Source organism: Fonsecaea multimorphosa (assembly GCF_000836435.1).
Source record: "Fonsecaea multimorphosa CBS 102226 unplaced genomic scaffold supercont1.4, whole genome shotgun sequence".
In the NCBI taxonomy this organism is placed as follows: domain Eukaryota; kingdom Fungi; phylum Ascomycota; class Eurotiomycetes; order Chaetothyriales; family Herpotrichiellaceae; genus Fonsecaea; species Fonsecaea multimorphosa.
In genome coordinates this window covers 486625-512767 of record NW_015971638.1, presented here as the reverse complement: position 1 = coordinate 512767, position 26143 = coordinate 486625, and the positions used below count along the sequence as shown (strand labels likewise).

Here is a 26143-nt window from a genome sequence, read left to right as displayed (position 1 = left end):
TGGTTTCCACCCACAAGTTCGGAGACATCCACATTCGGGTGTCCTTCGAGCTGCTCGAGGATCGTCCGGAATATCCAACTCCTCCATGCTCCTGTGTCATCAGGTACGACATTGGCATACCCGTAGTTTCGAGCCGCGGGCAGCCCCTTTGTTTCGAAAGTAAAGCAAACTTCAATTCGAGCATTTGCCCGTGGCGTGTTAGACGCGGAAGCCCTTCCACCTTAAATTTCTTTGCTTTGGGATTTTGTTGCAGTTTCCTCCCAAGCTGGCACAATAGAGGCGGATGAGTAGAAGGTTCTCTGCGTCCCCATTAAGGCAAAGTGGTCCCGCCAGATTGCATCTCGTACAAAAGGGTGTTGTCCAAGGACTTGCAAAGCCCCTAGGAGATGATTCGCGACCGCTTTGAGGTAGACGAACTCTGGCATAATATAGGTTGCTAGGTACCAGGGCAGCTCAGCCAGACCCCACGTCATTTTCGAGGGTTTACCAAGTTGTAAATCGGTTGGTAGGGTATGAATATATGCTTGACTGTATTCTAGATCATGCTATTATACCATATGAAGTCGACGTGGCCCGAATTCTATCCCCACAGCTTGTATTGTGAAGCATGCTAGTTGATACGCTTCGGGGCTGACGGCACTGCGGCCTCCGTGGAAGACGTCCTGCAGCGATCCATGCTAGTAACCACGAATATTGTGGGAATATGAGGTTAGCACTACTAACTTTCAGCCTTTGCGGAGTACTACAAGAGGCAAAGAACTGTCTAACGCTTCGGCGTCAATATCCTGCCGAGCACTATGGCTATCATCATGTTCGCACCAAACAACATGAATTATGGCTCTGAGTTTCATTGAGTTTCGAGAGACTGCTACACTTTCGACATGCTGTCGTTGCAGAACTTCAAGCATTTCGGGGCTTAGGTCTGTATCAGGGTACCCGTCGACAAGACATCTACCCCATCGTGAGAACAGTTCCATCTGCGGATACTATACCACTTTCCAGGATCATAAGTCTCGCCAGCTGTGTATAGTTATAGCCTCGTTCAGTGTTTAGTTATCAGAATGTCATTATGAACACCCTTTAGAGGCCATCTTGACTCGAATTGAGTTGACCTGAATGCGCAGGTGCTTTTATCTGTGCCTATTTGGCTGGCAGCACCTTTCCGACAGCCTCGCCAAAGCCAATTTTCTTCCCACCTTTGCCTTTGGCCCAACCGTTCAAGACGACCTCATCCCCGTCTTCGAGCCAGCTCAATTCCCTACCACTCTGCAGCTTGAAAGGCTTCTTACCACTAAGAGTCAGCTCGAAGAGGCAGCCTAGCGTGGGAGTCTCCTCCGTGTGCCCAGGTGAGGAAGCAGTACCTGTACCGATCATTTCTCCTGTCTTCGCACCACTTCCTGGTGACACATAGTGCGCAATCATTTGATAAGGCGACCAGTACAAATCTTTGAGGTTTGAGCGGCAAATCAGGGTTGGCGACTCGCCAGGACCCGAGACGTGAGCTTCGAGGACGATGTCCCATGATACGTTGGTATCCCCCTTCGAATGTTGTAGGTGGGGAGGGTGTGATTCGATTTGAGCCTGCGCATTCTCTGATATAAATCCGACCTGAGCATCTTCCAGAGCTTCAGGTACGATAACCCAAGGACTGATGGTCGTAGCTGATGCCTTTCCGTTGCTGGGGCCCATCGGTATCATTTCGCCGAACTGTATATCTCTTGCCGACCAGTCATTCAAGAGAACCAGACCAAAAACATGCTCTTTTGCCTCATCAGCCGTAATACGCTGGCCGAACGGGATTGGTTTGGAAATGAAGACCCCCATCTCCACTTCGAAATCAAATCTTGTTGAAGCGCCGAACTGGTATCCGGCCCCTTCCTTTGACCCTGGAGGTGGTGGAATCATTCCCTTCGGACGTATGACCGACTGTCCACTAGGGACAATGGATGTCGTACGACCCGTATACATTGGTGGGAAGTGATAGAAGGCTGGTACCGACTTCCCGGACATCTTGTTACCCTAGAATTTTGACTTAGTTTCACCTCTGGAGACATGCTCTAGAAGAAACTCAAAGCAGCATGGCACTCACATTGTCATGATGGGTTTCTGAGGCGAGGAAATCCGCAAAACCACCAATGTCGAAAGGGAGATGCAATTTGGCTTGTTTGGCATCGACGAAGGCGCCTGAATTAATATCCTCGTCTTTGAACAGGGTCGATGATGAATCCTCCAATAGGTCAATTACGCGTTGACGAGTGGATGCGCGGACAGATAGAGGCAGTGAAGCAAAGTGGTTCAGCGTTCCTTTAGACAATGCTGACTTGAGTGCAGGATCATCAAACACATCACGCTGTGCCAGGAATTTGACGTCGATGATGTGGTCTCCAATGATAGTTCCAACTCGGGGTGTGGACTAGGTAGTTTCATCAGTATCATTATTTGAAGCTGGTGAGCAACGTATGACTTACGTCAGAGTCTGTTGAGAAAATCCCAAATGGGATGTTTTCGATAGGAAACGGTGAATCTTGGGCAACAGGAACTGGATACTCGATACCCATAACGCTTGTTGATCGTGTTCCCGTGGCCAATGTTGCCTTGAATGAGCCTGCTGAAGCACCGTCTTTGATTGCTTGTTTATGAGTGGCAAAGCTGTGAACGTCGCAATGAGTCTCATGTAATGTAATCGTTGTGGTCGATTAGTAGTTTGCCATTCTCCCTGCAGCGCAGAAAGATGATCGCCTCAGCCTGTTCGACACTGACAGTGATCCACCCTTCCAAATGTTTTTTAGCGGCTAGCTGGGGAAAGCTCCCCCACACAAAACCCTGGACGGGCTTCGAGGTGCGGAGGTAGAACCATCCCACATCGAAGCCGTATAGCAACGCGCCCTCCTATGGAGGCGATGTTGACATCCCTGGCTTCAACTGTGGCAAACCAGAGGTCTAGAGACGCCTGTTGTGGCAGATTGCCCTGGTTCGACATACTACTGGCTGCTCAGCCATACTTTCGCAAAGTCAGTTCGGCCTCCATTTTGCATTCAGTGCATCTGATGTTGGCCCCCAGGCCATCTAAGGTCTTGGTTTGTTCTGCTTTAGTCTGGCCTTACTTGGTAAAATCAAATGAACAAGAGTCACTAATGTCTGCTTGGCGGCACACGTTATCATTGAAGTCAATAAGGTAGCGACCATTTCGATACCCGGTCTTAACACTGGCAACCCCTTTGCATTGTTGGGCACAGACGTAGAAGAGTCTGATCGTTCCTGATACGAGTTCACGAACATCGAGTGTTCCACGGGCAGAATGAGTATTGGTGACCAGGGTTCTGAGACCCACCGGCCTCATCCGGTGTAAGTACTTTCTTACATTTAGTGTTCCCTGCACTGGGTTACTGAATCAGCCCCAGTGACGATACCAGTGCTCATAAAGACGACGGCACCAAGGATATGCATGACATTGCCACGGATGTCTTCGTCGTTGGGGCTGGTGTCACTGGCCTCACCCTGGCGGCACTCTTGGCTGTCAGTGGTGTGAGGGCACTCACCATAGCTAAGCATCGCGGCACTGCCCCATCACCTCGGGCACACGTCACAAATCAACGGACCATGGAGATATTTCGAGACATGGGAATTGAAGAACGTGTGGTTGAGGTTTCAACTCCCTTACCACAATTGGGTAATGGGGTCATGTGCACAAGCCTCACAGGTTTAGAGCTAGCTCGTTATAGCTGTTACGGCTATGGGCCTCACCAGCGGTCAGACTTCGCAATAGCTAGCCCTTGCGACATGATCAACTCACCTCAGCACGTGCTAGAACAAGTCCTCTTAGCACATGCGCGGGAGAAAGGCGCCGAGGTCCGCTTCTACCACGAGCTGACCAGCATCGAGTCGACGCCCGAAGGCGTAACCGCTCGCGTCCGAGATCGCCAAACTCAAGCCGAATACGTTGTCCGTGCTCGATATGCGGTGGGAGCGGACGGAGGTCGCTCTCTTGTGGCCCAGCAGCTTGGTTTCGGCTTTGTTGGCGAACCTGGACTCATGTCTATGCTAACATCGTGGTTGGAATGTGACCTCGAGCCTTATACCGCTTATCGACCCGCTTGCCTATACATGATGGTGCAACCTGGAAACGCATTCTGGGTAGGCTCAGGGACGTTGGTTAGTGTCAAACCATTCAACGAATGGCTCTTGAACCGTCAGTATAATGCCAAGGACGGAGAACCTGATATGTCTGATGATGCTATCATCGCGTACGCTCGCATGGCTTTAGGAATTTCAGACCTAAAAATTCGTGTCAAAGACACCAGCAAGTGGCAGGTCAACAATATTTATGCGTCTGAGAACCGCCGTGGTCGGGTCTTTCTGGCTGGAGACGCGGCCCATCGTCATCCACCTGCTAGCGGCCTCGGGAGCAATACTTGTGTCCAGGATGCTCATAACCTCGCCTGGAAGCTTGCGTTAGTTGTGTCTGGCCGAGCTGGAGATCGACTCCTCGACAGCTACAACCAAGAAAGGCAGCCGGTCGCTAAGCAGATTGTGGGCCATGCAATTAAGACCCTCTATAATTTTGCCCGTGTGCCGGAAGTTCTGGGCTTCAGACAAGGCCAGACACATGAGGATGGATACAAGTCCTTGGATGAACTCTTTTCGGACGGCCCCGGAGCAGAGAAACGTCGTGCCGAATTGGCGGAAGTGGTCGATCTGCAGAATTATCGGTCCAACGCCCTTGGGTTACAATTAGGGCATCGGTATTCAGACTCGTGTGCTGTGGTTGATGATAAGACACCTTTCCCTGCCTATAAGCGTGACCCTGTTCTCTACTACGAAGCTACTACTCATCCTGGAGGGTACCTGCCACATGTGTGGATAGAATACAAGACTCGAAGGTTATCCACGCTGGATATACTCGACCAAGGCTCCTTCGGTCTCATTATGGGCATCGGCGGCGACCCCTTCGTGAAGGCTGCGGAGCAAGTGAGCAAAGAATTAGGTGTTGAATTACGAGTTTACAAGGTTGGATACCGCTGCCTTTACGACGACGTATATGGCGATTGGAGTAAAATTCGAGAGATTGGAGATCGTGGTGCTCTTTTGGTCCGCCCTGACCGACACATCGCATGGCGCTGCGTTGAACGACCAGATGACCCCACCCAAGCCTTGCGGTCCGCCTTTCGACATGTCCTTTGTTGCGACAACTAGCAAGCAATTTTTCAAGAGAAGTTGTGATGATAGACTGTTGCGCTCAGAAGATACACTGAAATTGAGTATGGACCATTCTCATAGACAGTTGTCGAACGATATGGAGACAGCACAGCTGAGTTACCTTGACTAGCCCGGCAGCAGATGGAACCCTATAGCCCTGCGTAGAAGACTGTCTTAACCTGCTCTAGATATATCCATAGGCCGCGCTAATAGACAACATGACGTCTCTGTAGCTTGCTGTCCAACTTTTATGTCGCAGCGACGTATGTGAATTGTAAAACCCCAAAAACCAGGGATATTCTTTAACAACGTGAAATCCAAGTTGTGAACTCTATCTATATTGCCATATTCGCGGAGAAATGTCGTCCAACACTATTCTTGTTCGCAGCTTTTGCGATATGGCATTTGCTTGTACTCCTGAAGAAGCGCTTTTCCATAATCGTTGCCATTAGGTGTTCTCACTGAAGTATGGATATGAAAAGGTAGAGGAAGGGCATTATTCAAGAACACCCCTGAGTGATGATCAAACTCAATCATCACTACAGGCGAATGGATCTTGTAATAAAAGCCATCTTCTCGTTTGAACGCGCCAATCCAGCAGAAGTACGTCTCGTTCCAATGTAAGGCTACTTCGGCTAGTTTGGCGGTATGAGCTCTTTCGGGTAGATAATTGACAATGAGTTCCACCAGCTTCCGGACTAAATCCTGCTCAATAGTCGACAGAGTCGTGACTTTGGCTCCTTCGTACGGAACGATACGATTATCTTGGAAAGCGCTACCAAGATGGCGCTGGTCAGCGGGATGGTAGCGCCACTCGGGATAGTCGGGACCGTCGAGGTCCTTGTAAATGCGGACACGACTCTGTGTATCCGGATCCATGGAGTTGATAAGTGTAAGCGCGGTCTGCTCCTGATCGGTAAAGAGCTCGGTACCTTTGTAGGGCCCGTCATCGATCACATTCGGCTCGGCCCCCATGAAAACAGGGGTTACCACCATTTGACTTCCCAGCACGAAGCAGTTCATATCGAAGTGGTGACCAAAAACCTGCCAACCCCACGGCTCGGTTTCTGAAGGAGTTCCGAAAATAGCCAAGTTGTACGATTTTTCATTAAGCACTTTCCGGCCGTTCACGACCTCGCCAAGAAAGTGGTTGACCTTCATACAACCGCTAACATTATGATACCCTGTTGGTGATAGACTCGCGCGCATAAGATCATGTGTGGCCACGGAGAAGTCTTCTGAGGCCTCCTCTAAGCGCACGCCATGGCGAGAGACATAGAGTTCCGGGTTCATCCAGGCCCGCCATTCCTGCGCATCGATAACTCTCAGGAGAGACTGTCTCTGAGTTGGGGTCGCCGTCGCTACGACTTTGTCTGCTGCTTTCACCATTTCACGGACAGGCGCCCCTTGGTCTCCCTCATCTGCCAGATGAAATATATCCGGTAACACGTGACCATCGGTTGTAATCCCTTTATAGGGCTGCTTGTAAAGCTCATCCCAACTTTTCTTCCACGTGTGAATGAAAGGCTCTGCACAGCGTAGCTTGGTCCACTCATAAATGTCTGATTGCGAAAGCTCGATGCTTCGTTTCACATCTGAGGGTGGAATGAAATCCCGCCAATTTGTTGACTTTAAAGTGTCTTTTGGATGAATTCTCTCCAGCATCCTGACGGCATTTGGACTTGTGAAAGCTAAAGAGGAATGCGTATTTTGCGAATTAGGTAAAGCTCACCTTACCTATCTGACAGAAATGTCGGGTGCTTGGTACGCTGGGCTCTTTGACGTTGAAGATGAAGATTCCGAGAATTATTTGATCTGTGTATTGCTGGGATTGAGATCATGCCAAGCGGCCACACACACTGGCACCTGGTTGGCGGCGTTAGACTTTAGGACAGTCCTCCAAAGGGGCCCGGTGGCTTTTCAGTCCTCCCACATATTTCGGAAGTGCCCTTTTGCAAAGTCATGGGTGGGACGTGGGTGTTCTCGCAGCCCGGTGATAGAACCCCGCCCCCACCCCCCCAACAGAAGGGAATGCTAGTAGGATGCCGCCCACTAACCTACTCCTCTAAGGTGACCAATCTGGAGTGCGCCCCCATACAACAGACCTTTCCCAGTGATTTTCCCCCACGTGCAGACGATTGTCAAGGTAGCTAACAATGTAGCATACCACGGCAGTACCTTGATGTTCCTTAGCAAGCACGTGTCGTCGAAGTGAGGACAAGGCATAACTGATGGCGTGTTATCTACCATCACAGCAATCTTGAGAATTTATAGAAGTCCGGATCACTAGTAACCCGCAGTTTCGTTTATACAACACTTGATGCCTACATACAGCCACACTTTAGGGTCAAGGTCGATCGTTCAGCCTTTTAACGCTTGCTGAATTTCATTTGCAAGTTGGTCGATATCAAAAGGCCCAATTGGTGGACAATCTGCCCATGCAGCAATTCTTGCGACCACGTCCGTCACAACTTTGACACAGGCAACAGAATTTCCAAGACCCAACGTGGCCTTGATATGACTCTTGGTCTGACGGGTTGCGCCTAAAGCCATGATAGCAGTGGCTACGATAAGATGAGATTCACGAGGCTGGAAAACCTCCTCGTTGGCCTTCGCGATGAGATAACCCCAGGTGACGACAGTGGAAGTTGTGACTAAGAAAGCGATTAGTTTATTTTCTGCTTTGATCTGAGGGTACTGGAGCCATTCACATAGATCAGTGAAATACTTGTCCATCAGCGCAAAGATATCCGAGTTACCAACCCCACTATAGATCTTTGCCCGAAGTTCTGACCCTTTGCGTACATCCTCCTCGGTCACAGTCGGTTTACGCAAGACTTTGGTCGAGGCAAATGACGGTCCCTTGCGCTGAACAACGCCAATCATCCCGTAACATGCTGGAATGCAGGTTGGCATACCCAGATATGGGAAGATAATGGTGATAGCCTCGCGAAGACGGAGGAATATCTTTTCCGATTCCTCCGGGGTAGCGTCAACGGTTATATCGTCGAAGAAGCGCCCAACAACATCTGCGCGACCTACCGCACAGCATGCCGCAGCATATATAGAGTCAACTACTAGGCAGCCATGGAGGTTCAAAGAGATTATACATACAATGACAGTATATGCGATATTCTGTACTTCAGACTGGCAAGCAATCAATCGGGAATGAAGTCCAAGGAAAATGTCTCCGTCGTATGGTCGGGAGTTGGGCCTGAGGTTGGTAGAGACGTATTTCTTGTCCCATTGGGTCATGAACTCATCGCGGCACCAATCCGACATTGTAGTATCCAAGCTTGAGATTTACTATCTTGTAGGGTTAATAGTGGTGTATTTCGTAGGTGGACGCACAATCTGCAGAGAAGGTAATCACCCTTGAGGATTCAGAAACGCTCACTAAGTGTCTGGTGGTGGGACCGACTGTCGAAATGAGGATGCGGGGGGTACCACGCTACACCTGCTGGGAAAGGACAGTGAATGGACTGGAAAATGCTCGGATCCTAACATGCTACCAATTCCGACATTGTAGACACAAAGGCCTTCACAAATCTCTGAGTTTGCATGATTTCTCCAACGCTTTTTGGTTCATTGCCCAAAGGAGTAGCATTTGCAGGCATAAGTTGGCGGTTCAAGGTTGGATGCCCTGCAAGACTGCTGGGAGTAGTGCAGGAGTCAAGTTCATGCGCCAGTTGTTACGTCTGCGCGTGCCTGCATGGCCCACTTGTGTATGTATTGCGCGAAGCCTATACAAAGTCATTACAAGTTCTATGATGGTGGTTGAAAGTTATGGGGAAGTGGATAAAGCTCGCACTTGATTTGACATCGGCTTGTGGGGATGGATCCGGGCTGGAGAGAGCGGAGGTGTGGGATTTGCGGGGGAATTCATAGCCTAGACCATTCTAAGAAGCGCTCCTGAAGCACCACAGTTGTTCAGCTTGAATAGACTTGTTTCCCTCCTTGCCAGAGTGAAAAGGTCCAAGCAACTCTACCTTGCCTCCCTCCCTCCCTCTTTACCTCGCCTCTGTACGCCCGAGCAACCCAATCTACCTGTAACACTTTGTACCTCTTCGCAAATTCCCAACATGGGTTTCGGAGTTCTTGAACACCATAGCAGTCTGGAGCATGTGCCTGGCACGGCGCTGCTCCAAGACGTCGTTCCGGCGGAAACCGCCCATCTTAAGAAGGGCTCAGGCCACGACTCTGATGTCGTCCTCGTACCCCAACCATCCAGCAACCCAAATGACCCGCTCAACTGGCCACTGTGGCAGCGAGATTTGATTTTGGTCATGTTTTGCTTCCTTACCAACGTCTGTGTCGGCGGGTACGTTGCTCTTTCTAAGCAACCTGAAATAATGTGCTAACCTGGCGCAGCATCGGTCCCCTGATTGGTGTTCTTGCCCTCGACTTCGTCGTTGCATGGGGCCTCAACTTTACACAAGTCACCTTGCTTTCTGGATATCCGCTCGCACTCGTTGGTGCTATGGGCCCGATTGTGGCTGCGCTGTGCCACAAATACGGCAAACGCCCATTTTTCCTCCTGTCCACTCTATTCTTGTTCGCGGGCACTATTTGGTGCGCTAAAGCGACAGGATACCAATCCATGATTGGCGGCAGAATGATCCAAAGCATCGGCACGGCCATATTTGAAAGTGTTACCTTCACCCTCATTGGCGATCTCTACTTTGTTCACCAGAGAGGCTCGCGCATGGCCATCTACGTTGTCGCTCAAGTCGGGCTCGTGCTACTCCCTTCTCTGCTCACCGCTGTTATTTCCCAGCGCATGGGCTGGCCCTGGTGTTTCTGGATTCTAGCGATCTTCTTGGGAATTGGTATACTGCTCGTTCTCTTCTTCGGGTGGGAGACTCAATTCAATCGGAACCACCTCTATGAACTTGATATGGCATCCCGTGATGTAAGTTGCGCTGTTGACACTCTAGGACCTTACTTACCATATGAAGAACATTCACGTTATCGAGGAGCTCAGAAGCGGCAAAACCGCCACTGCCGTTGAAGCCGACGCCGTCCATCTAGAAAGAACCGTCACCCAAGCTTCTGGCTACAGTGGCAAACGTGACTCTTACTTGAAGCGAATGAAACCCTGGACTACCACATACAGTAAAGAGAGCTTGCTCCAACTGGTCATCCGTCCATTCTACATATTGCTCAACCCCGCCATCTTATGCTCCGTCCTTCTCGTTGCCTTCTTCCAGCTTTGGAATGTTGTCATCAACTTTATGCTGGGTCAGCTATTTGGCTTGCCGCCTTACTCGCTCAACACAGAACAACTAGGATACCTCACCGCTGGCCCTATGGTTCTTGGAACCCTCACTTGCGTTCTCTTTGGAGGTGTGTCGGACCGAATCGCCAAGTGGGCTGCCACACGTAACGGCGGAATCTACGAGCCTGAATTCCGTCTTCTCTCCATGATCTTCGCACCAATCTTGAACTGTGCTGGGTATTTCGCTTTCGGCTACTGCGCAGCCGAGGGCAAGAGTCCTGTTATTATGTCAGTACTTTGGGGTGTCGCTTTTTCCAGCTGCGTTATCGTCACAGCCGCTACTGGTGGTTACATGGTCGACGCTTATCGAAATGTCGGCATCGAGGTTTTCGTCGTCTCGATGTTCGTCAGGAGCTTTGTGTTCTTCGGATTCTCTTGTAAGTCAAAATTGCCCATTGACGGGACTCCAGTCAAATTCTGAACTCAATCTAGTTTTCATCAATAAATGGCTTTCCAAGTGGGGACCGAAGGGAGTCTTCTACACCATCGCCGGAATCAATATGGTGCTCATCTCCACAACAATCTTCATGTACATATTTGGCAAGAGGATCAGGGCTTGGTGGCACAAGCATGACATCTTTGAAAGAATCGAGGCTCGTGGACGTACAGAGTAAACAGGGGAGCTTGTGTGAAGAGACATGAAGGCAAAGGCGTGTCCTTGGACAGAGCGCAAACTCCCGTTGTGTTGCTTTTATAATGACACGTGCGCCTGCTGGTGCTGACTGAGGTCTCTGTAAGCTCTTTATACAATGTTCGTTGAGAATTGTATGTACTTATGGTCTTTGCTCGAACTTTCCATCGTGGAGAGCTCGAGACTTTGACCCATGTTTCGTGACAGACCTGAAATTGAAGGGAATGTTGAAGCATCAAAGAGAATGCATGACAACTGAGCTTTGGTGTCCTTGCTTCTACTATGTTGTTACGCTTCACCTCTTTTGCAATTCCCGACACAGTGGGCAGATTCCAGGGCTAGACACGCCGGGACAATTGAGCAGAGCTATGGCCCGCACGCGGAAGCTCTATTTGGAAAAGCAGAAAGCCGAAGCCGAGAATTGCTGTTCGGCAACAAACTATGACAAGAGGCTAGATCCTGCTTTTGTCACGCCCACTTCTTGCCTTTTGTGCTTCGACACAAACGGCATGGCCGTGAAAATAGGGCCGACTCGGAGCAGGACCTTCAAGGCATGTCATCGGCGCAACCAGAAGGAGGTCAAATGTGACGCAGCTCAAACCGGAGTTCCATGTACTCGTTGCAAAGTCGACGGCGTAAGAAGACTTCGCTTTCATCTCATCTCGTCGACGCACTTACCGTCGATGGCTGTCACCACCAACAACAATGTCAGGTCTCAGTGAGGCAACCGGGACCGGAAGCCTGTCAGCGGAACCGATAGTCAACGTTGGTTCTTCCTGTGAGGAGCCCAGCAGGAGCAACCAACATGCTACGAGTTTCGAGAATTTCCTCAGACAAGGGGCACGCGATACTGACGAGAGTCTCCCCAGGAAAACATGGCTTTGTTCTTCTGGGGGACTCCTCACCTCTGACATTTGCACTCAAAGAACTCCAGCCCGAGACGCGCGACCGATCAGCACTGAGCAGCTCGAAGGACACTGACCCAAGACAATCGCGTGTCATCCTCCGCGATGCTTTCGGTGCCAAACGTCGACGGCCATCTAGTTGGGGCACCATTGCCTTCGTGATCCAACCCTGGCCTGCCCAAAAAAGAGGCGCACCCTTTACATCTCCCGGCGGCCGACCTTGCATAATTGCAGGCCAAGGGAGCTCTTAGTCCGCAAGCCCGAGTGCTTAACTGCGCTCATAGAAGCTTTCATCTATAAGTACTTTGCTCAATTGTGGACAGAGTACAGTTCCTCAGACAACTTGAAAGCAGGATATTGCCTTGGATTCTTCTACAAGCACCATGCCTCGTCGGCGCCGCAAGTTGCGACGCGCTCGTGTTAAGAAAGGTGGGTTTCACATAGAGACAAGCCGCGAGACGATGCTTCTACGACAAAGCAAAGGTACTCTACGATGTAGGCTATGAACCTAATAGTGTCGTCCTTTTCCAGGTCGTCGTCATGCTCACCTTTTGGGGTCCTGATATGAAGAGTTATTGGAACCCATGTTCCTGGGTAGGTGTCGCCGTCACCATCGTCGAGTCACTTGGTATTCACCGCTCAGCCGGACTCGCCACATCTCTTCAAGATAAAGTCCTACTAAAGGAGGCTCAACTTCGATATTCGCAGAGCACCTCGGTATCCTATACCACCACCACCATATTCTCATCTCCTTCCCTCGCGTCAGAAGAACGGCCTCGCCAGACCCCCAGAAAAATAGTCAGCAACCAAAACGACATCTGAAGTCGCCGATAGCGCAGCCCAGACGATCGCGCACAACACTCTGCACCTCTCATGACTAGCTCCCTCGTCCACTCGCTTCCGCAAGAGGTTTTAGCCTTCTTCTTTGCTGGCATCGTGTTCGTTCGGCTCATCTGCAGCTCATCACAACCACTGGTTACCCAACTCGACCATTCAGCCTTGGACAATCTGGCAATTGTCCTCAACGAGGTCCGGGACTGCTGGGATCCTGCGTTCTGGGGCATGTGCATTTTTTGAGTTTCTTCTGGCTACTCGCTCGCTTGCTATCATCGAAACGGTTCCCCCCGAGAGTACTCTGACAGCTTCGCTCGCACGACGAAATCACCGTTGGAATACTACTAACTAGTATTACTCAAAGCATACGCGCTCGTGCTCTCTAATGGCAGATATCTCACTATTTCTTATGTGGTGGCCTGAAAGCTGAAGTGGTTGCATTTCAAAATAAATTTCCAAAATTTTTGAAAGGCAATTACAAAAGACAGAGAGGCTTCAAGGTTGGCAAAGAATGCTCCAACCTATTTGGTTTGGTACTTTTGCCACCTACAAGATGTGTTCTTTCCCAGCTCTTCCCCAGATTCCCCCGATTCTTTTGTCCATCTACCTTCCATCTGTCCAGGTGGGTTAAGATGCTGCAATGAACTCTGAGCTGAATGAACTCCAAGACCGATTGCCTGAACAGAAACGAGCCAATGCCCACCACGTTCGACATCATTGTCAACCTCTTTTTTGACATGTACATTGAAGGAGTCACGTCTGTCGAATATCAACCCACGGCGGCGTGATCAAAACCACGTATTAACGGGTCTTTTCCTTCTCTGAGCTGGACTTTATGCATATTCAACGGGCAGTATCATATTCTAGCCCGACGGACTAGTAAAGCAAGTCATGCCTCGAAATTGTGCACAAGAGACAATTTGTTTTCCCTTGCTGCGTTTAGGGCTCTTGAAAACCTCGTCCACACTTTAGTACTCCATGCTCAAAACATGAGCGCTTTCTCGCTTGATCAGGTCAATGTGAACTTGGCTACGCGGCGTGATTCTGACATGGAAAGGAGGTCCATCGTGCTTGTCCCAAGGTGATATGTATTCGTCGATGGGATGGTCCTAGGCCAGAATTAGAGACATGACTAGACTTCTAGTAGTTGCTTACCGGATCCTCTGCAAAGTCGAAGCAATATAGTAAACACGCGGTCGCGATCCACACGTTGTTAACACCGACGTTGTAGCCTACACAGACTCGACGACCTGGAGTCGCGAAAATCTGTTAGTCGTGACTCTGCGACATTTTTGCCACGTGGAAAGCACTTACCGGCACCAAAAGACCAATGACCCTTCAAAGGAGCCTTCAAATCTTCATTCATGAACCTTTCCGGGTTGAACGTACGCGCGTCTGGGTAGTCGTCCTCATTCAACGCAAGAGCATAGGCACCCCATGTAAATTGCGTGCCAGCAGGGAATTTGTAACCCTCATACTCCAGGTCTTCAGAGAGCATATGTGGTACGCCCATCTGAAGGAAAGGACGCCATCGCAGACCCTCTTTCACAACCGCCATGATGTAGGGTAAGCTTGGCCTATCACTGAGCAAGGGCAGGCGCTCGGCATTTGCTCCGCATACTTCATCCAGGACTTCTTGTGCCTTCTTGACCCAACGTGGATATTTCGCTGCAGCTGCGACGATCTGGGTGATGACCGTTCGGGAAGTGTCGCTACCAGCCTCGAAAAGGGTGCTCAAAATCATAAGCCTCTCTGCGTCGTCGATGGAAGCGAACTCCTTCTTCTCCATCTCGTTCATCATGTTGATTGCGAAGCAGGGCTTGGCGGTGCCCTTTGCCATCTTGTCCTTCAGTAGGTCAAGTTCGCGTTGATAAACACTGGGAGGGAATTAGCCTGGTTCAATTGCGAGATGGGCTGGACAGCGTGGACAGGACTTGATACTTACGCCAGAGTCTCCTGGAAAAATCGCTCCCCATATGGTCTCCACCACTGTAACTGTTTGGGAAGTTTTGCCAACACCGGGAACAAGTCGGCGGGGGAAACGATGGGACTGAACAAGGCTTTTCCGAATTCCGCCATCTGGCCAAGAATGATGGCCAGTTGCTTATCGTCCAGACGAGCTCTTCTGCCAAACACCACGCTGACGATGACGGAATTTGAGAAGCGTTGGTTCGCAAGGTAGAACTTTTCGGGTTTGTTCAGGTAATCCCACACCAAATGCCTCGACTCCAACTCTTGATACGGCACAAAGTTGGTTTCTGCTTGTTTGCCGTTCAACTGCGAATGCATCACCTTGCGCTGATTCCTCCATCTATCGGTGTGACTCATGAGCAGCATACGCCTACCACCGGACATAATTTCTGAAGTCATTGGCCGATATTGGCGGGCCGCTGTGATGGCGGCATGCTTCTCCATAATGTCGTTGACCACGCGATTTGAATTTAGGAAGACAAGCGTTTTCCCGGCGAGATCGCACGTGAACCTGCATACCGAAAACGTAAGCATTTACACAGTGTGACAAGGCAACCTCTCGTACATTTCGCCGTATTTCTTTGACGTCTCAACCAACCACATCCCAGCCGGAAAGGGGACATCCAGGGTGTTTCCAATGATTGGCCATCCTGGAACCTTGGGCGGTAGTTTGTATTTCCTGTTAAATTGATACCAAGCGATTGCTCTATGGAGCACGAATGCAACAACGGTTATGGCAATAAGTAGAACCACCCGCGACGTAGCCATCTTGATGGTCTCAAATGGTGGTGTAGGGCAGTAGGAGTACTAACAAATGTCGAAACAATCAGTCGTGGATGATAGTACATATCGATCATGCCAGACCAATGGTATTCCCCACCTGATACCGAGGGGATCAAGCCTTCAGATAAAAGCGAGCGGCTTGACTGGGCTAGAACCAGTGTCAATGGAACTGTCAGGGTTCACGCATTTGCGAGTTGCGTCCATCCCACATTACCTCCGCACTTCCCACCCAGCACAACCCCCACAAGGGCCATACCCTGTGCGTACCCTAAGCCCAGTGCGGCTTAGGGCACAAAAACGAATCGCTGGCAGGTTTCCGCACGTCCTCGTAACTTGGGACAATGTTTCGAGTGACTTTGAGGCCACTCGTCGTAATCTGGAGCTTTTGCGCACCGATTACCTGCTCGTGCCCAAGACCTTTGTCATTTCGTGATGAGGGTTTATCAGATTCAAGGATGATTCTGGATGGACGACATTTGGCGATGCAAGCATCGACCATGGTGATGATCATATCCCGTTCTACAAGCAGCAGGAGCCGTTTGCGATCAGATTCTTGGGGGATAGTGCTTTTGCGCTCACGAAACCAACGAAAGGATCCGCGTCAAGCGCTTGCTTGCTGTCTTGACCCAGAATGACGTCGCTGCATTCAAATTCATTGGAATAAATTATCGCAAACACATCGACGAGACAGGCCGCAAGCATCCCCCCATTTCCCTCACTATTTATGAGACCTGCTCCTGCGGTTGCCGCTTTCGATGGTGACGTACACGTTGCTCCAATTGAACAGAGCAAGAATCTCGATTATGAGGGCGAACTTGTGCGTCAAAGGTCAAGACCTCTATCATCTCTCGGCTTCTGTCCCCTATACAGGCCGTCGTTATTGGGAGAGCAAGGGAGAACATCTACAAAGAGGAGGCTATTTCTTACGTTGCTTGATACTGTATGCATCCTCGAACTACGTCTTGGCAACAACCTGGCAGGGCGACCCAGCTTACGCTGGGTCGGTGCCGCGGTGGTCATATGCTAAATCCTTTAAACCCTTCCCCTATGGGACCTATCCTCGTTTCACTGCGGTCGCAGGAGCCCCAGATCACCTGAGATCACGGACCCTGGTCAACAGCAAGGTACGTCAGGATTCAAACACAGGCGATCTGTTGTTCTGCGTTGCCGGGCTTGTCAGCTTCCTTAGTCAAGGCTCTACGCTGCAACAGGGGACAGTAGTCATGACAGGAATCCCTGATGGAGTAGTTCTGGTAATGCCTGATCCCAAGCCGCGGCTGCAGGATGGCGACGTGGTCGAAGTCATGATCGAACAGCCGGGAAATTGTAAAAACAAGGCCGTCTTTGAGCAAAGGACCCTGGTGACGCGACTAGTGCTGTTGTCACATTCCGCAGTCGACGCGTTGCGAGTAAGGAAAATAGCTTGGCCGGTGCGATGTACAGCAACAGAGAATACTACGTGCTCGGACGTTTACTGCCAACCTGACTTTTGTTTTTTTTTTGCTGCTGGATTGGTCTAGCGCTGACGCACGATCGAATGACACCGAACCCACCTCTTTGCGACCAACTAAGCATTTCTTGACGCATGAAGTTTTGCTGATTTGACAATTTCCTGAACGTATCGGGCGCCTCCGAGCTTTGAATCGGCACAGACTCTGCGCTTACAGCGAGACCGGTGCCGAAGGGGGATCAATCGTTACAACTCGTCCTAGCCTTTCTTCGAGGACAGATGAAAGCAATCCCGCGCCAGGACGTGCTCATGTGGCAGAACACGCCCCATCATAAAGCATCACTCTAAAAACTGGCCGAGCCAATTGCCAGATGGGGTCAATACTTATACATAATTATGGGGAGACAATGTCCAACAGAGGCAGCAGCAGCGATATCGACTGCATGAGTGGTATCAAAATACTATGAACATGAAGTATACTGGATCCAGCTATAGGAACTGTACTAAGATGCAATTGAAAGGTCACACTGGCTTGGGGGAAGGAACGAGCAATCAATCAACACACGGTCTTCGTAGCATCTATGACCTTGGTTGCAGTCGTCATTCCTCAAATCTTGTACAACCACCCCAGAACTGTGAAGAACAACCAGTCCTGGTGATCTTGTCTGACCTGGGCGAATGCACCGTCATACCCAGCACAAAATTTCCAATGCGTTCATCATTTTCACCCTGCCTTTCCATGAGCGTTTAGACACCAAAACCCCTGATCGGACCGCTTGTTTGAGACGAATGTTCTGGTCTACGTAGTCACGACCTCAGCGTAAATCATGACACCAGTGGTAGTTTCTTATACTGCGGGCTGTTATTCCGGGGAGGTGTTTGGGTGTACATGGGGAGAGGAGTGCCTAGGACTTTGGCTTTGATTTGCAGAGCGATGTGACGGGACATGTATCTCGCTTGGCCGATTGCTCCGCCGGTGTACCAGAAAGCGGGATCTAGAGAGCAACAGTCAGAACAAATTTATCTCCCTCGAATAGAGGTAGATACTCACGACCGGATGGTTTAAAAGCGCCACGTAGTTCACCTTCTGCGTCTAAGCCCCAGAAGTCCTGTACCTGAGCAGCAGTGTCGGTGCCCAGGAGTTCGGCGACGAGGAGTCGCATATTGCCGACGAATCCAGTCGCAAAGAGGACGACATCCGCTTTCAAATGGTGGCCGTCAGCGCACACGAGGCCGTCCTCAACCCAGCGGACGGGTAACGAGTCGGTCTGCATCTTAATCTGTCGACGGATATCAGAATAGGATCAAAGGACAAAAATGTCGAGGATCACTCACTAGGCCCTGAGCGATCTTTCCTGAAGTTCCGACATCCATATAGTGGCCTCCCTGCTTCACGAAGATGATCTTACCCATGTCTGCGTAACGATCCAGAAGGAAACCAGCCTTTTCCAAGGCGTCAAATCGATCAGGATTAGCACGAATCTTAGCGTGCAGCATCTTTCCGGCCAACAAGGGGGTCAAAACCGATGGGCCTGTGAAGAACATCATGTCGGCGAACTCGGTTGGGATTCTTTCGTTGTAGAGGACTGGAGAGATATGAGTACCAACCCCGAGGCGATCTTGACTTATACACTTACGGTCGTGGGTCTCTCTGTACAGATCCACGGGTATGACAACTGTTTCTACGTTAGGCACTGTCTAAAGTTGAGGGTTTGCTGTCTCTTCTCACAGGTTGGGTTTCTCTGGACCATTGTCACTGAAGCCAGCCCGGCACGTTCCATGTCATCGGCCACATCGTGGGCTTTGGCAAAATTAGCAAGAGCTCCTCTATTAGCACTGGATTGGGGATCGTCCTGACCTGTGTTCCCACTGCCCACGACTATGCCGTGCTTCCCAGCCCATCCCTTGGAGTTTGTGTATTCGGATGAGTGTAGTACAAGACCCTTAAATGCTTCCTAATGACAAGGTTAGCCAATGTCTCCCTGTGTAACCAGCATTCGTTGCAAGACATACTCGGTTTTCGTATGTCGGGGCAATAGGGAAGCGAGAGTTGGCGCCCACTGCAAGTGTGACGTAGGAGCAAGTAATGGTTTTCTCCTCGCCATGGCGTAGGAGCTTCAGCTCCCAGATCGCTTTCTCTGCGATCCATGTTCCCGAGAGAACAGTGGTGCTCTGCCAGATATTCTAATGCAAGTCAGCCATGGTCTTCTTGGACACAACGCCAGGAGACCGTACAATGTCAAACTTTTTGACCCATTCGCGGTGCCCTTTCGCAAGGTCATCTTTGACAAGCCATTCTTGATAAGTCGCGGGGAAAGTTCTTTCGAATGGCAAATGAGCTGGGCCTGTCCGTTAGAACCAAGTTGTATATGGGAGTAATCCTGCACGTCTTACCAAACTCGCGGACCGTGTGCACTAGACTTTGTTAGTTCTCATAATATACCTCACACGTATGAAGCGGGCTATACTGACATCTAGTAGAATCGTATCTTTTTGCCCAGCTGTCTCCCACCTCCTCGTATTTATCCAGGACAACATACTTTACACCTAGCGCTTTCAGTCGGCCACCAACGGATAAGCCTGCCTGGCCGCCGCCGATGACAACCGCTTCAAAGTCCACACCGTGTTTGGACTCTCCATTTGTGAGGGTGCCACTTGAAGTAGTGCCGTTTGTGGTGTAGTCAGTTGGCTGCTCGCTGTGACCGTTCGTGCCGTTTGACAGCTTCTCTCCGTTCAAATTATATGTTGGTTCCAGCTTGTCGACCTTTGGTTGGCCAACGAGATCCGTGATGATCGTGCGCATAACCCAGATTTTCCAGATACCATCCTTGTCTGGAACAACTGAAAGAAGTCCGTCCGCGTATATGGCCGGTAAACCCTGAGTCTCAAATTTGAATTGGATGTTTACCCAGTGAGCATCTCCCGCTCTGTGAACACGGGGTTTGCCTGTAACCTGGAAGTTGGTTGGCTTGTGTGTTGCCGCTGTATCCTTCCACGCAGCTGCTATGCTTTGAGCGGAGTAAAATGTCCGCATGGTGCCGGTCATGACCAATGTGTCGCGCCATACCGCATCCCGGAGGAAATGAGCTTCACCCAGAACCTCGAAGGAGGAATTGAAGTAGTTAGATAGAGCATCTACATCTATGAATTCGGGAATCGGGATGCTGGGTAGGCTGACTGGAAGATCCGGTAGGGGATATATCGACGCAGAGTCCGTGTCCGACATCTTGCCGATGAAGTCGCTTAGTTACCGTTATGAGGATGCTGATAGAATTTGGTTGTCAATCTGGTTGTCAATCTGAAGACAGTTTCTATCTCTGATCCAACGCGCCTTCATATGAGGCTGAGAAAAGCAAAGCTCGCTCTTTCAGACGACCATCCCGGGGCCGAAACGCACGAGAAAGTGTTATGTGGGGTTGTGAGGAGGGTGGGGAGGATTGCGACTGCCTGGAGGCAAATCCTCATCACCTCCGCTCTTCGCATGCCCACTCTCATAGATTTGGCTTTGGCGAGAACACGCTGGCGAGACCGATGTTCTGTGCTTGGCTCATGTGCCGACTTTCCGTTGACTCGGGGTCTAAGATCGTCGTCGAAGCCATTGTTTGGGAAGTGTCGACCAAAGATTAATTAGTCTGTGGTCGAAGTAGCGCTCCACGCCCAGGGTAAGCTTCTCCAGTCCAAGCCAGAATTCTCCAAGTTGCTTGAACCGGCTTCTGATAAACTTGGTGCACGGACTTTCAAAGGTTGTCCTCTACCAGAACATAGGCGTTATCTGCGTGCAAACTACCCATCAGCAACAAGAGAGTTCAAAGATGGCCCTGGATTTTCTCTCCGAGTTTCCGACTCGCGAAGGAGAGGCTGACATTTGCAAAGCTAAATGGTATATAATTGCGGTATGATGCTTCACCAGATGCGCCGTGAAAAAAGCTAAGCCTACGAGGCATCGGCCCTCACGTCTGCTTCTGCTGGGGAGCACGTAGGGGAACTGTACCGAATGGTCACAGCCGGCGTGCCATTGGAACAGAGAAAGATCGTACAACAGAGAATGAAAGAGATAATCCTGAAAGGTTCAATTCTTTATGGAGTACCTCGATCGGCACAAGGTTCCTCTTCTCTTAACGCAAGCATACCGGAAGAAGAAATCGACACCTACGCCCCCAGGTAGGTGCATATTATGTTATGATTATCCATCTTCAACCTTGCGTCAACCTTCATGTTCTAAAGGTGGTTAACCCAGGACCGAGAAAATCAGCAACCCGGGCGATCAGCAAAGAAGAGCCGAGAGAGGTAAAAGGTATTTTGACACGCTCTGGGGCGGACCCGAAGAAGGAGAAGCCCAACGAGTTCGGGCTTCCAAATACTACGCCGATACCTGTAAGGCATCTTAATTTGATGAGGGTCGTTTTTCCTGCTGAATTCTGGGGTTTGACAGGTCTTTTAAACATCAAGGCCAACTACGAGATGTGGATGAGTGAGGACTCTATACTGTCCTGGACCGAAACGCAGTTGTGCAATGTAGCTTTGCTCATATGCAACAACTCGCCGGTACAAGCAGGCTGGCATATGAATGGCACACTGAGACACGGAGCGTCCAGAGACCAAATCCAGTTTTCTCGAGATCTGGCGCTGGCAGTGGCACGGCAGTTCAATGCGAAGACTGGCGACATTCCAAGAGTGGAGGACCTTAAGGTGTAGGTCCACGCCTAGATGGCTGAAAGAACACTACTTAACGAGCATGCCGGACCAGAGATGGTGTCCAGTCTTCTTGAACTAGGTTCCATCCTCTTCTTCTTCTGGACCATTTGCATCTTCTGGAAATATTCATTGTCTATACTCTCGACATTGCTTCGGAACCCTATGCGCCCCACGAGACGCCGTCACTGCAAGGAAGCGTATACCGATATGATGTAGACGTTTGCCTTGGTCCCTCGACCTTGCTAAGCAAAGCTTGGGTCATAAGGTCTCGGACCCGCTATTTCGAAGCCCTAGTGGTTCCCCCGCTGTATCGAAAATCCACATATCATGAAGAAGGGATCCAGGCGACTGCTGGCTGGGAGTGTGGGGGGATGTGGGAAGACAAGGATGTTTTGATGGCGTATGGGGGGACGGGGGTTTCGGCGCTGGAGTTTTCTGGAGAACCATTTCGGCATGTCACACTCCAAAACGCGACGCGCCTTGTAGCCATTGGACGATTGTTTAAACCCTTGCGAAGACGCAATATCGAACGTTTCAGGAAGGTCAATAAGTTGTCTGAAAAACGGCCATCATATTCTACATTCACTAGGTCAGATATTTACCAACCACAACGATTTGATTCAGCCATGGCAGCGTCAAAGGTCGCCATCGTCACCGGGGCGGCAGGAGGTATCGGCCTACCCATGTGTAGGGTCTTGCTCGGCAAAGGATATCATGTCGTTCTCGCCGACATTAACCAAAAAACTGGCGCAGAAGCCCAGAAGACTTTGGGTGACAAGACACTCTTCATACAGTGTGATCTTGCAGATTGGGGCTCTCATGCGGCCATGTTCAGAAAGGCTTTCGAGTGGCACGGCCGAATCGATGCGTGCGTTGCAAACGCTGGCATCGTGGAAAAGGAGAAGTTCTACACCATCCCAAATATTGAGCAAGAACCCGAGAAGCCGAATCTCCTGGTCATCGACGTCGACCTGAACGCCGTCATCTACGGCCTGAAGCTCTTCAGACACTACTGGAAGAAGAGTGGCAATCCTGGGGTGGGTCGTATGATCATTACCAGCAGCATGGCTGGAATATACGCTTTCACTGCAGCGCCGTTGTATTCTGCCGCCAAACATGGGGTAATGTCACTGTGAATTCACCCTGGGACCATGATTTTGCTGACCCTGGATAGATCGTTGGGCTCGTGAGAGCAGCCAGCCATGGACTTCGCAAGAACGAGGACATCACCATCAATACAATCTGCCCAGGCCCGGTGGACACTGGTATCAGCGAGGAGATGAAGAAAGTGGTGCCTGGGCATCGTTGGACTCCGATGAGCGTTGTGTTGGGCGCATTCGAGAAATTCCTCGATGAAGAGATTACTGGACAATGTGCCGAAGCCTCTAACAAGCAGTTCTATCTGCGCGATGTTGTGGAATATTCAGACGAAAATGCGGAATTTTTGATCGAGGACATGAAGAAGCATGTCTGAGAGGTATCACGAATATTTACAGGGACTGGGAAGGGAGTAGTCTGCAACTTTGTGTTACTTCTCTTGAGCACGACCATGTCACGCTGGATGTGACGACCAAGAAAGTGGCGGCTCGCCGTCAAGCTCCATACCATATCTCTGAGAATATAACTCTTGTTACCGCACTATTGGAACAACCTTAAGCGGGCCCTGCAGTAGGCTGCACCGTCGTCTGCAGGCCATGTCGGAGGGACTGCCATGTATGGAGGCAGTTGAGCGGAGAAACAACTCTGGCTACAAAGGCATAGTACTCGGCACAATATTCAGTACACATTTTAATCTCGATCGTCTTCCTTGGAAGCTGGATTTGAGTTGTAGAATTAGAGGAGGTAGCTGCATCTTTTGTGTAGCCAAAAACACACTTGAAAGTTGCTGCTAAGTGCTCCCATGATCTTGAGAAGGTTTATCGAAGACTTCCATTTCCTGGCCTTCAGGCCCTGCCTTTGGACGCGGCCTCCTCGTACATGGTCTTTTCAAAGAGGTGAATCATCTCTTGAACCTTTGCATCCCCCGACGGCATCATCTGGCCACCGTAGAAGCCGCATACTCCCGCATTTCTGTCGAGAAACTAGTAAGGAAGAAAGAGGTCAGCATTAAGTCTTAGTGAAAACAGAGATGTCCTTCCACCTACCCAGAACAAGTTTGGCATGCCACTCCAGTTCATACACCCCTTTTTTCGATATGTGACTCCTTCTTGGTTAACATCCTCTGTGGTCAGTAGCCCACCAAGGCCCCAATCATATTGAACACCCGGTGGGAACGTGCCGATAGCACACGGCCCTTTTGTGGGACGACCGGCGTAGAGTGCTTGAAGAGCGTCACGGCTCTCCGCGCTAAGCTGCGGTTGGAACATGGTCGCCGTCGCCTCCTTCTTGAGTAACTTCTCATCGTCAACAAGAATGCTGTGCAGGATCTTTAAGTACGAAGCCGCGGAAGCGAAAAGCCCTTGTCCACCCATCTCCGTCTGAGCTGCGGAGTGCATGTCTGGTCCCGAAAACGCTTGGGCTTTGCCCTGAGGATCCGCGGGGTCTCGGATACTCATGGTGGCCACTCGGTCCTTGAGTTCTGGGTTCTTTTTGGCCCAGAAGCTCATGTCCGAGATGCCAAGTGGCTTGAAGATATTGGTTTGACAGTAGGTCTCGAGGTCAACGTTAGCGAGTCGAGCCACCAAGACACCGGCCCAATCTAAACTAGTGCTGTACAACCATGACTTCCCGGGCTCGAACACAAGTGGCAGATTGTAGCTTTCAACCACGTTTTTAGGAGGCCCTGCCACGCCGAGTGACTGCTGGTATTCCATCAAAGGAGGTGACATGAACGTATAAGCAAGTCCGGAGGAATGCGTGAGAAGATGGCTGTGGTGAAGTCAGTGCCTACCCTGGAGCCCGAGATCCTTGGACACTGACCGTAGTGTGATAGGATTCTTTCGCTTGGTAAACACGGGCTTCCCATTTTCCATTGCTGTTAGGATGGGCTGCTCGGCAATCTCCGGAAGAATTTTGGCGACATCGTCGTCCAAATTTACTTTTCCTGCCTCGACCTGTTGCAGGGCGGCGATAGTGGTAACCAGCTTTGAGGAGCTGAACAGTGCGAAAATGCTCTCCAATTCAAGTGGTGCTTCCTTGCCCTCCACAAGGGACCGCTTTCCGAAAGCCTTTGCATAAGTAAAGTTCCCCGACTTATCAGTAGCCGCCAAAACCGCACCAGGGATCTTGCGCTCGGAGGATGCAGCCTCGAATGCTTCTTCAAGGGCTTGCATCTTTGATATGCCTTGTCTCTGGCCTGTCTTGGTTACAATACCAGCAACTGTACTTGGAAGACGTAGTCTGATAGCTGACAGGGATATTGTTTCGAACTGCCGTCAAGGGGCCAGATTACAGGCAAGACACATTCAGTTTGCGCGGCCACGGTCACAAAAGTGTAATCAAGGTCAATGCCCCGGAACATCTGAAGCGCTCAGTGCGAACAACGTTGCCAGTCATAAGGTACTCACTATTCAGAGGTGAGACGCTATGGATCCTGCCTCCCCCACAGGAATGGCCGCGATTACCCCCGCCATTCAGAAGGAGGCCACCCCCGCAAGCTCGCCCCATCAACCCCTTTCCCCTTTCCTCCACATATCTCGCTCCTGATGCAGGTACTTCTTGCTCACTTGTTCCATCTCTTCCCGGGTAACAGCACTCATTTTCAAAGTCTAGTTTCCTTCTACATCCGATCTGTGTTTCCTGGTGCAAATTCCACAAAACGAGAATGATACGCAAAGGTGAGCATAGTGTATCAGCGGTTGCTGTTCCTGGGCCAGTCTGGTAGTCCCATCTCTCAGAGGCGACGTAGTGTCCAGGCGCACCTAGACAGATGAGGCTAGTTGTATTCGCGTACCTTGCTAGGAACCCCACAGGCGTGCTGCTGCAGACGTGTACCCAGCTTGGATAACGTTTCGGTGGCAAGGGTCACTCAAGCTATTGATCGACCTTATTCGCGAACCTTTGCAACCTGACCATACCGTGCTCTAGACTTGTCCTTTCCTCCGCCATCCGTGATATAAAGGGGGTTGGAAAGATTTGTTTTTAGAAATCTGGAAGCATGACTCCGCATCGCTTGGTCAGAGCCGCCATGTTATGTATATGTTCGTTCGGGCAGATACTCGAGATTTTGAGGCTATCATGGCCCTACCATTGTTGTTGAGTAGGGACCCTCCTTGCCAGAACCGAACAAGCGATGTGCCAGATCCAGATATAGCCGACACTAGAGCAGCGACTGACGACCGACCAGTGCTTCAGCGTTCGTCAATCTCCTGGACTTCCGCCTAAGCGAGATCCCCCACACCAATATCGAATGCAGCTGGCGATAAAAGATGTGAGTTTTTGGTGACTTCGTTAACCGACGT

General features: G+C 50.4%; 10 protein-coding genes across 10 annotated transcripts; 4 read left to right on the top strand and 6 right to left on the bottom strand.

Annotated features, from left to right (window-relative positions):
- Positions 1 to 1140: 1140 nt before the first annotated feature.
- Positions 1141 to 2558, bottom strand: Z520_02824 (uncharacterized protein; the record flags this gene model as incomplete). The annotated part of the gene is made up of 3 exons (XM_016773337.1): positions 1141 to 2019; positions 2090 to 2413; positions 2469 to 2558. 3 exons carry the CDS (start codon positions 2556 to 2558, stop codon positions 1141 to 1143), a joined length of 1293 nt encoding a protein of 430 aa, XP_016635394.1.
- Positions 2559 to 3298: 740 nt separating this feature from the next.
- On the top strand, positions 3299 to 5193 carry Z520_02823 (uncharacterized protein; the record flags this gene model as incomplete). The annotated part of the gene is made up of 2 exons (XM_016773336.1): positions 3299 to 3345; positions 3402 to 5193. 2 exons carry the CDS (start codon positions 3299 to 3301, stop codon positions 5191 to 5193), a joined length of 1839 nt encoding a protein of 612 aa, XP_016635393.1.
- Positions 5194 to 5568: 375 nt separating this feature from the next.
- Positions 5569 to 6861, bottom strand: Z520_02822 (uncharacterized protein; the record flags this gene model as incomplete). Its single annotated transcript, XM_016773335.1, has 1 exon — positions 5569 to 6861. The coding sequence occupies one exon, from the start codon at positions 6859 to 6861 to the stop codon at positions 5569 to 5571; it is 1293 nt and encodes a 430-aa protein (XP_016635392.1).
- A 696-nt stretch (positions 6862 to 7557) lies between these two features.
- On the bottom strand, positions 7558 to 8478 carry Z520_02821 (uncharacterized protein; the record flags this gene model as incomplete). The annotated part of the gene is made up of 1 exon (XM_016773334.1): positions 7558 to 8478. One exon carries the CDS (start codon positions 8476 to 8478, stop codon positions 7558 to 7560), a length of 921 nt encoding a protein of 306 aa, XP_016635391.1.
- Positions 8479 to 9278: 800 nt separating this feature from the next.
- Z520_02820 (uncharacterized protein) lies at positions 9279 to 11088 on the top strand (the record flags this gene model as incomplete). The annotated part of the gene is made up of 4 exons (XM_016773333.1): positions 9279 to 9517; positions 9568 to 10108; positions 10134 to 10851; positions 10907 to 11088. 4 exons carry the CDS (start codon positions 9279 to 9281, stop codon positions 11086 to 11088), a joined length of 1680 nt encoding a protein of 559 aa, XP_016635390.1.
- A 2724-nt stretch (positions 11089 to 13812) lies between these two features.
- Z520_02819 (uncharacterized protein) lies at positions 13813 to 15583 on the bottom strand (the record flags this gene model as incomplete). Its single annotated transcript, XM_016773332.1, has 5 exons — positions 13813 to 13953; positions 14000 to 14094; positions 14159 to 14721; positions 14790 to 15326; positions 15381 to 15583. The coding sequence occupies 5 exons, from the start codon at positions 15581 to 15583 to the stop codon at positions 13813 to 13815; spliced, it is 1539 nt and encodes a 512-aa protein (XP_016635389.1).
- Positions 15584 to 17873: 2290 nt separating this feature from the next.
- On the bottom strand, positions 17874 to 20274 carry Z520_02818 (uncharacterized protein; the record flags this gene model as incomplete). Its single annotated transcript, XM_016773331.1, has 10 exons — positions 17874 to 18043; positions 18100 to 18328; positions 18384 to 18634; positions 18686 to 18724; positions 18778 to 18849; positions 18907 to 19003; positions 19062 to 19232; positions 19284 to 19387; positions 19443 to 19463; positions 19521 to 20274. 10 exons carry the CDS (start codon positions 20272 to 20274, stop codon positions 17874 to 17876), a joined length of 1908 nt encoding a protein of 635 aa, XP_016635388.1.
- An 853-nt stretch (positions 20275 to 21127) lies between these two features.
- On the top strand, positions 21128 to 21743 carry Z520_02817 (uncharacterized protein; the record flags this gene model as incomplete). Its single annotated transcript, XM_016773330.1, has 2 exons — positions 21128 to 21209; positions 21286 to 21743. 2 exons carry the CDS (start codon positions 21128 to 21130, stop codon positions 21741 to 21743), a joined length of 540 nt encoding a protein of 179 aa, XP_016635387.1.
- A 626-nt stretch (positions 21744 to 22369) lies between these two features.
- On the top strand, positions 22370 to 23217 carry Z520_02816 (uncharacterized protein; the record flags this gene model as incomplete). The annotated part of the gene is made up of 2 exons (XM_016773329.1): positions 22370 to 22864; positions 22918 to 23217. 2 exons carry the CDS (start codon positions 22370 to 22372, stop codon positions 23215 to 23217), a joined length of 795 nt encoding a protein of 264 aa, XP_016635386.1.
- Positions 23218 to 23686: 469 nt separating this feature from the next.
- Z520_02815 (uncharacterized protein) lies at positions 23687 to 25015 on the bottom strand (the record flags this gene model as incomplete). Its single annotated transcript, XM_016773328.1, has 3 exons — positions 23687 to 23824; positions 23888 to 24611; positions 24663 to 25015. The coding sequence occupies 3 exons, from the start codon at positions 25013 to 25015 to the stop codon at positions 23687 to 23689; spliced, it is 1215 nt and encodes a 404-aa protein (XP_016635385.1).
- Positions 25016 to 26143: the final 1128 nt, after the last annotated feature.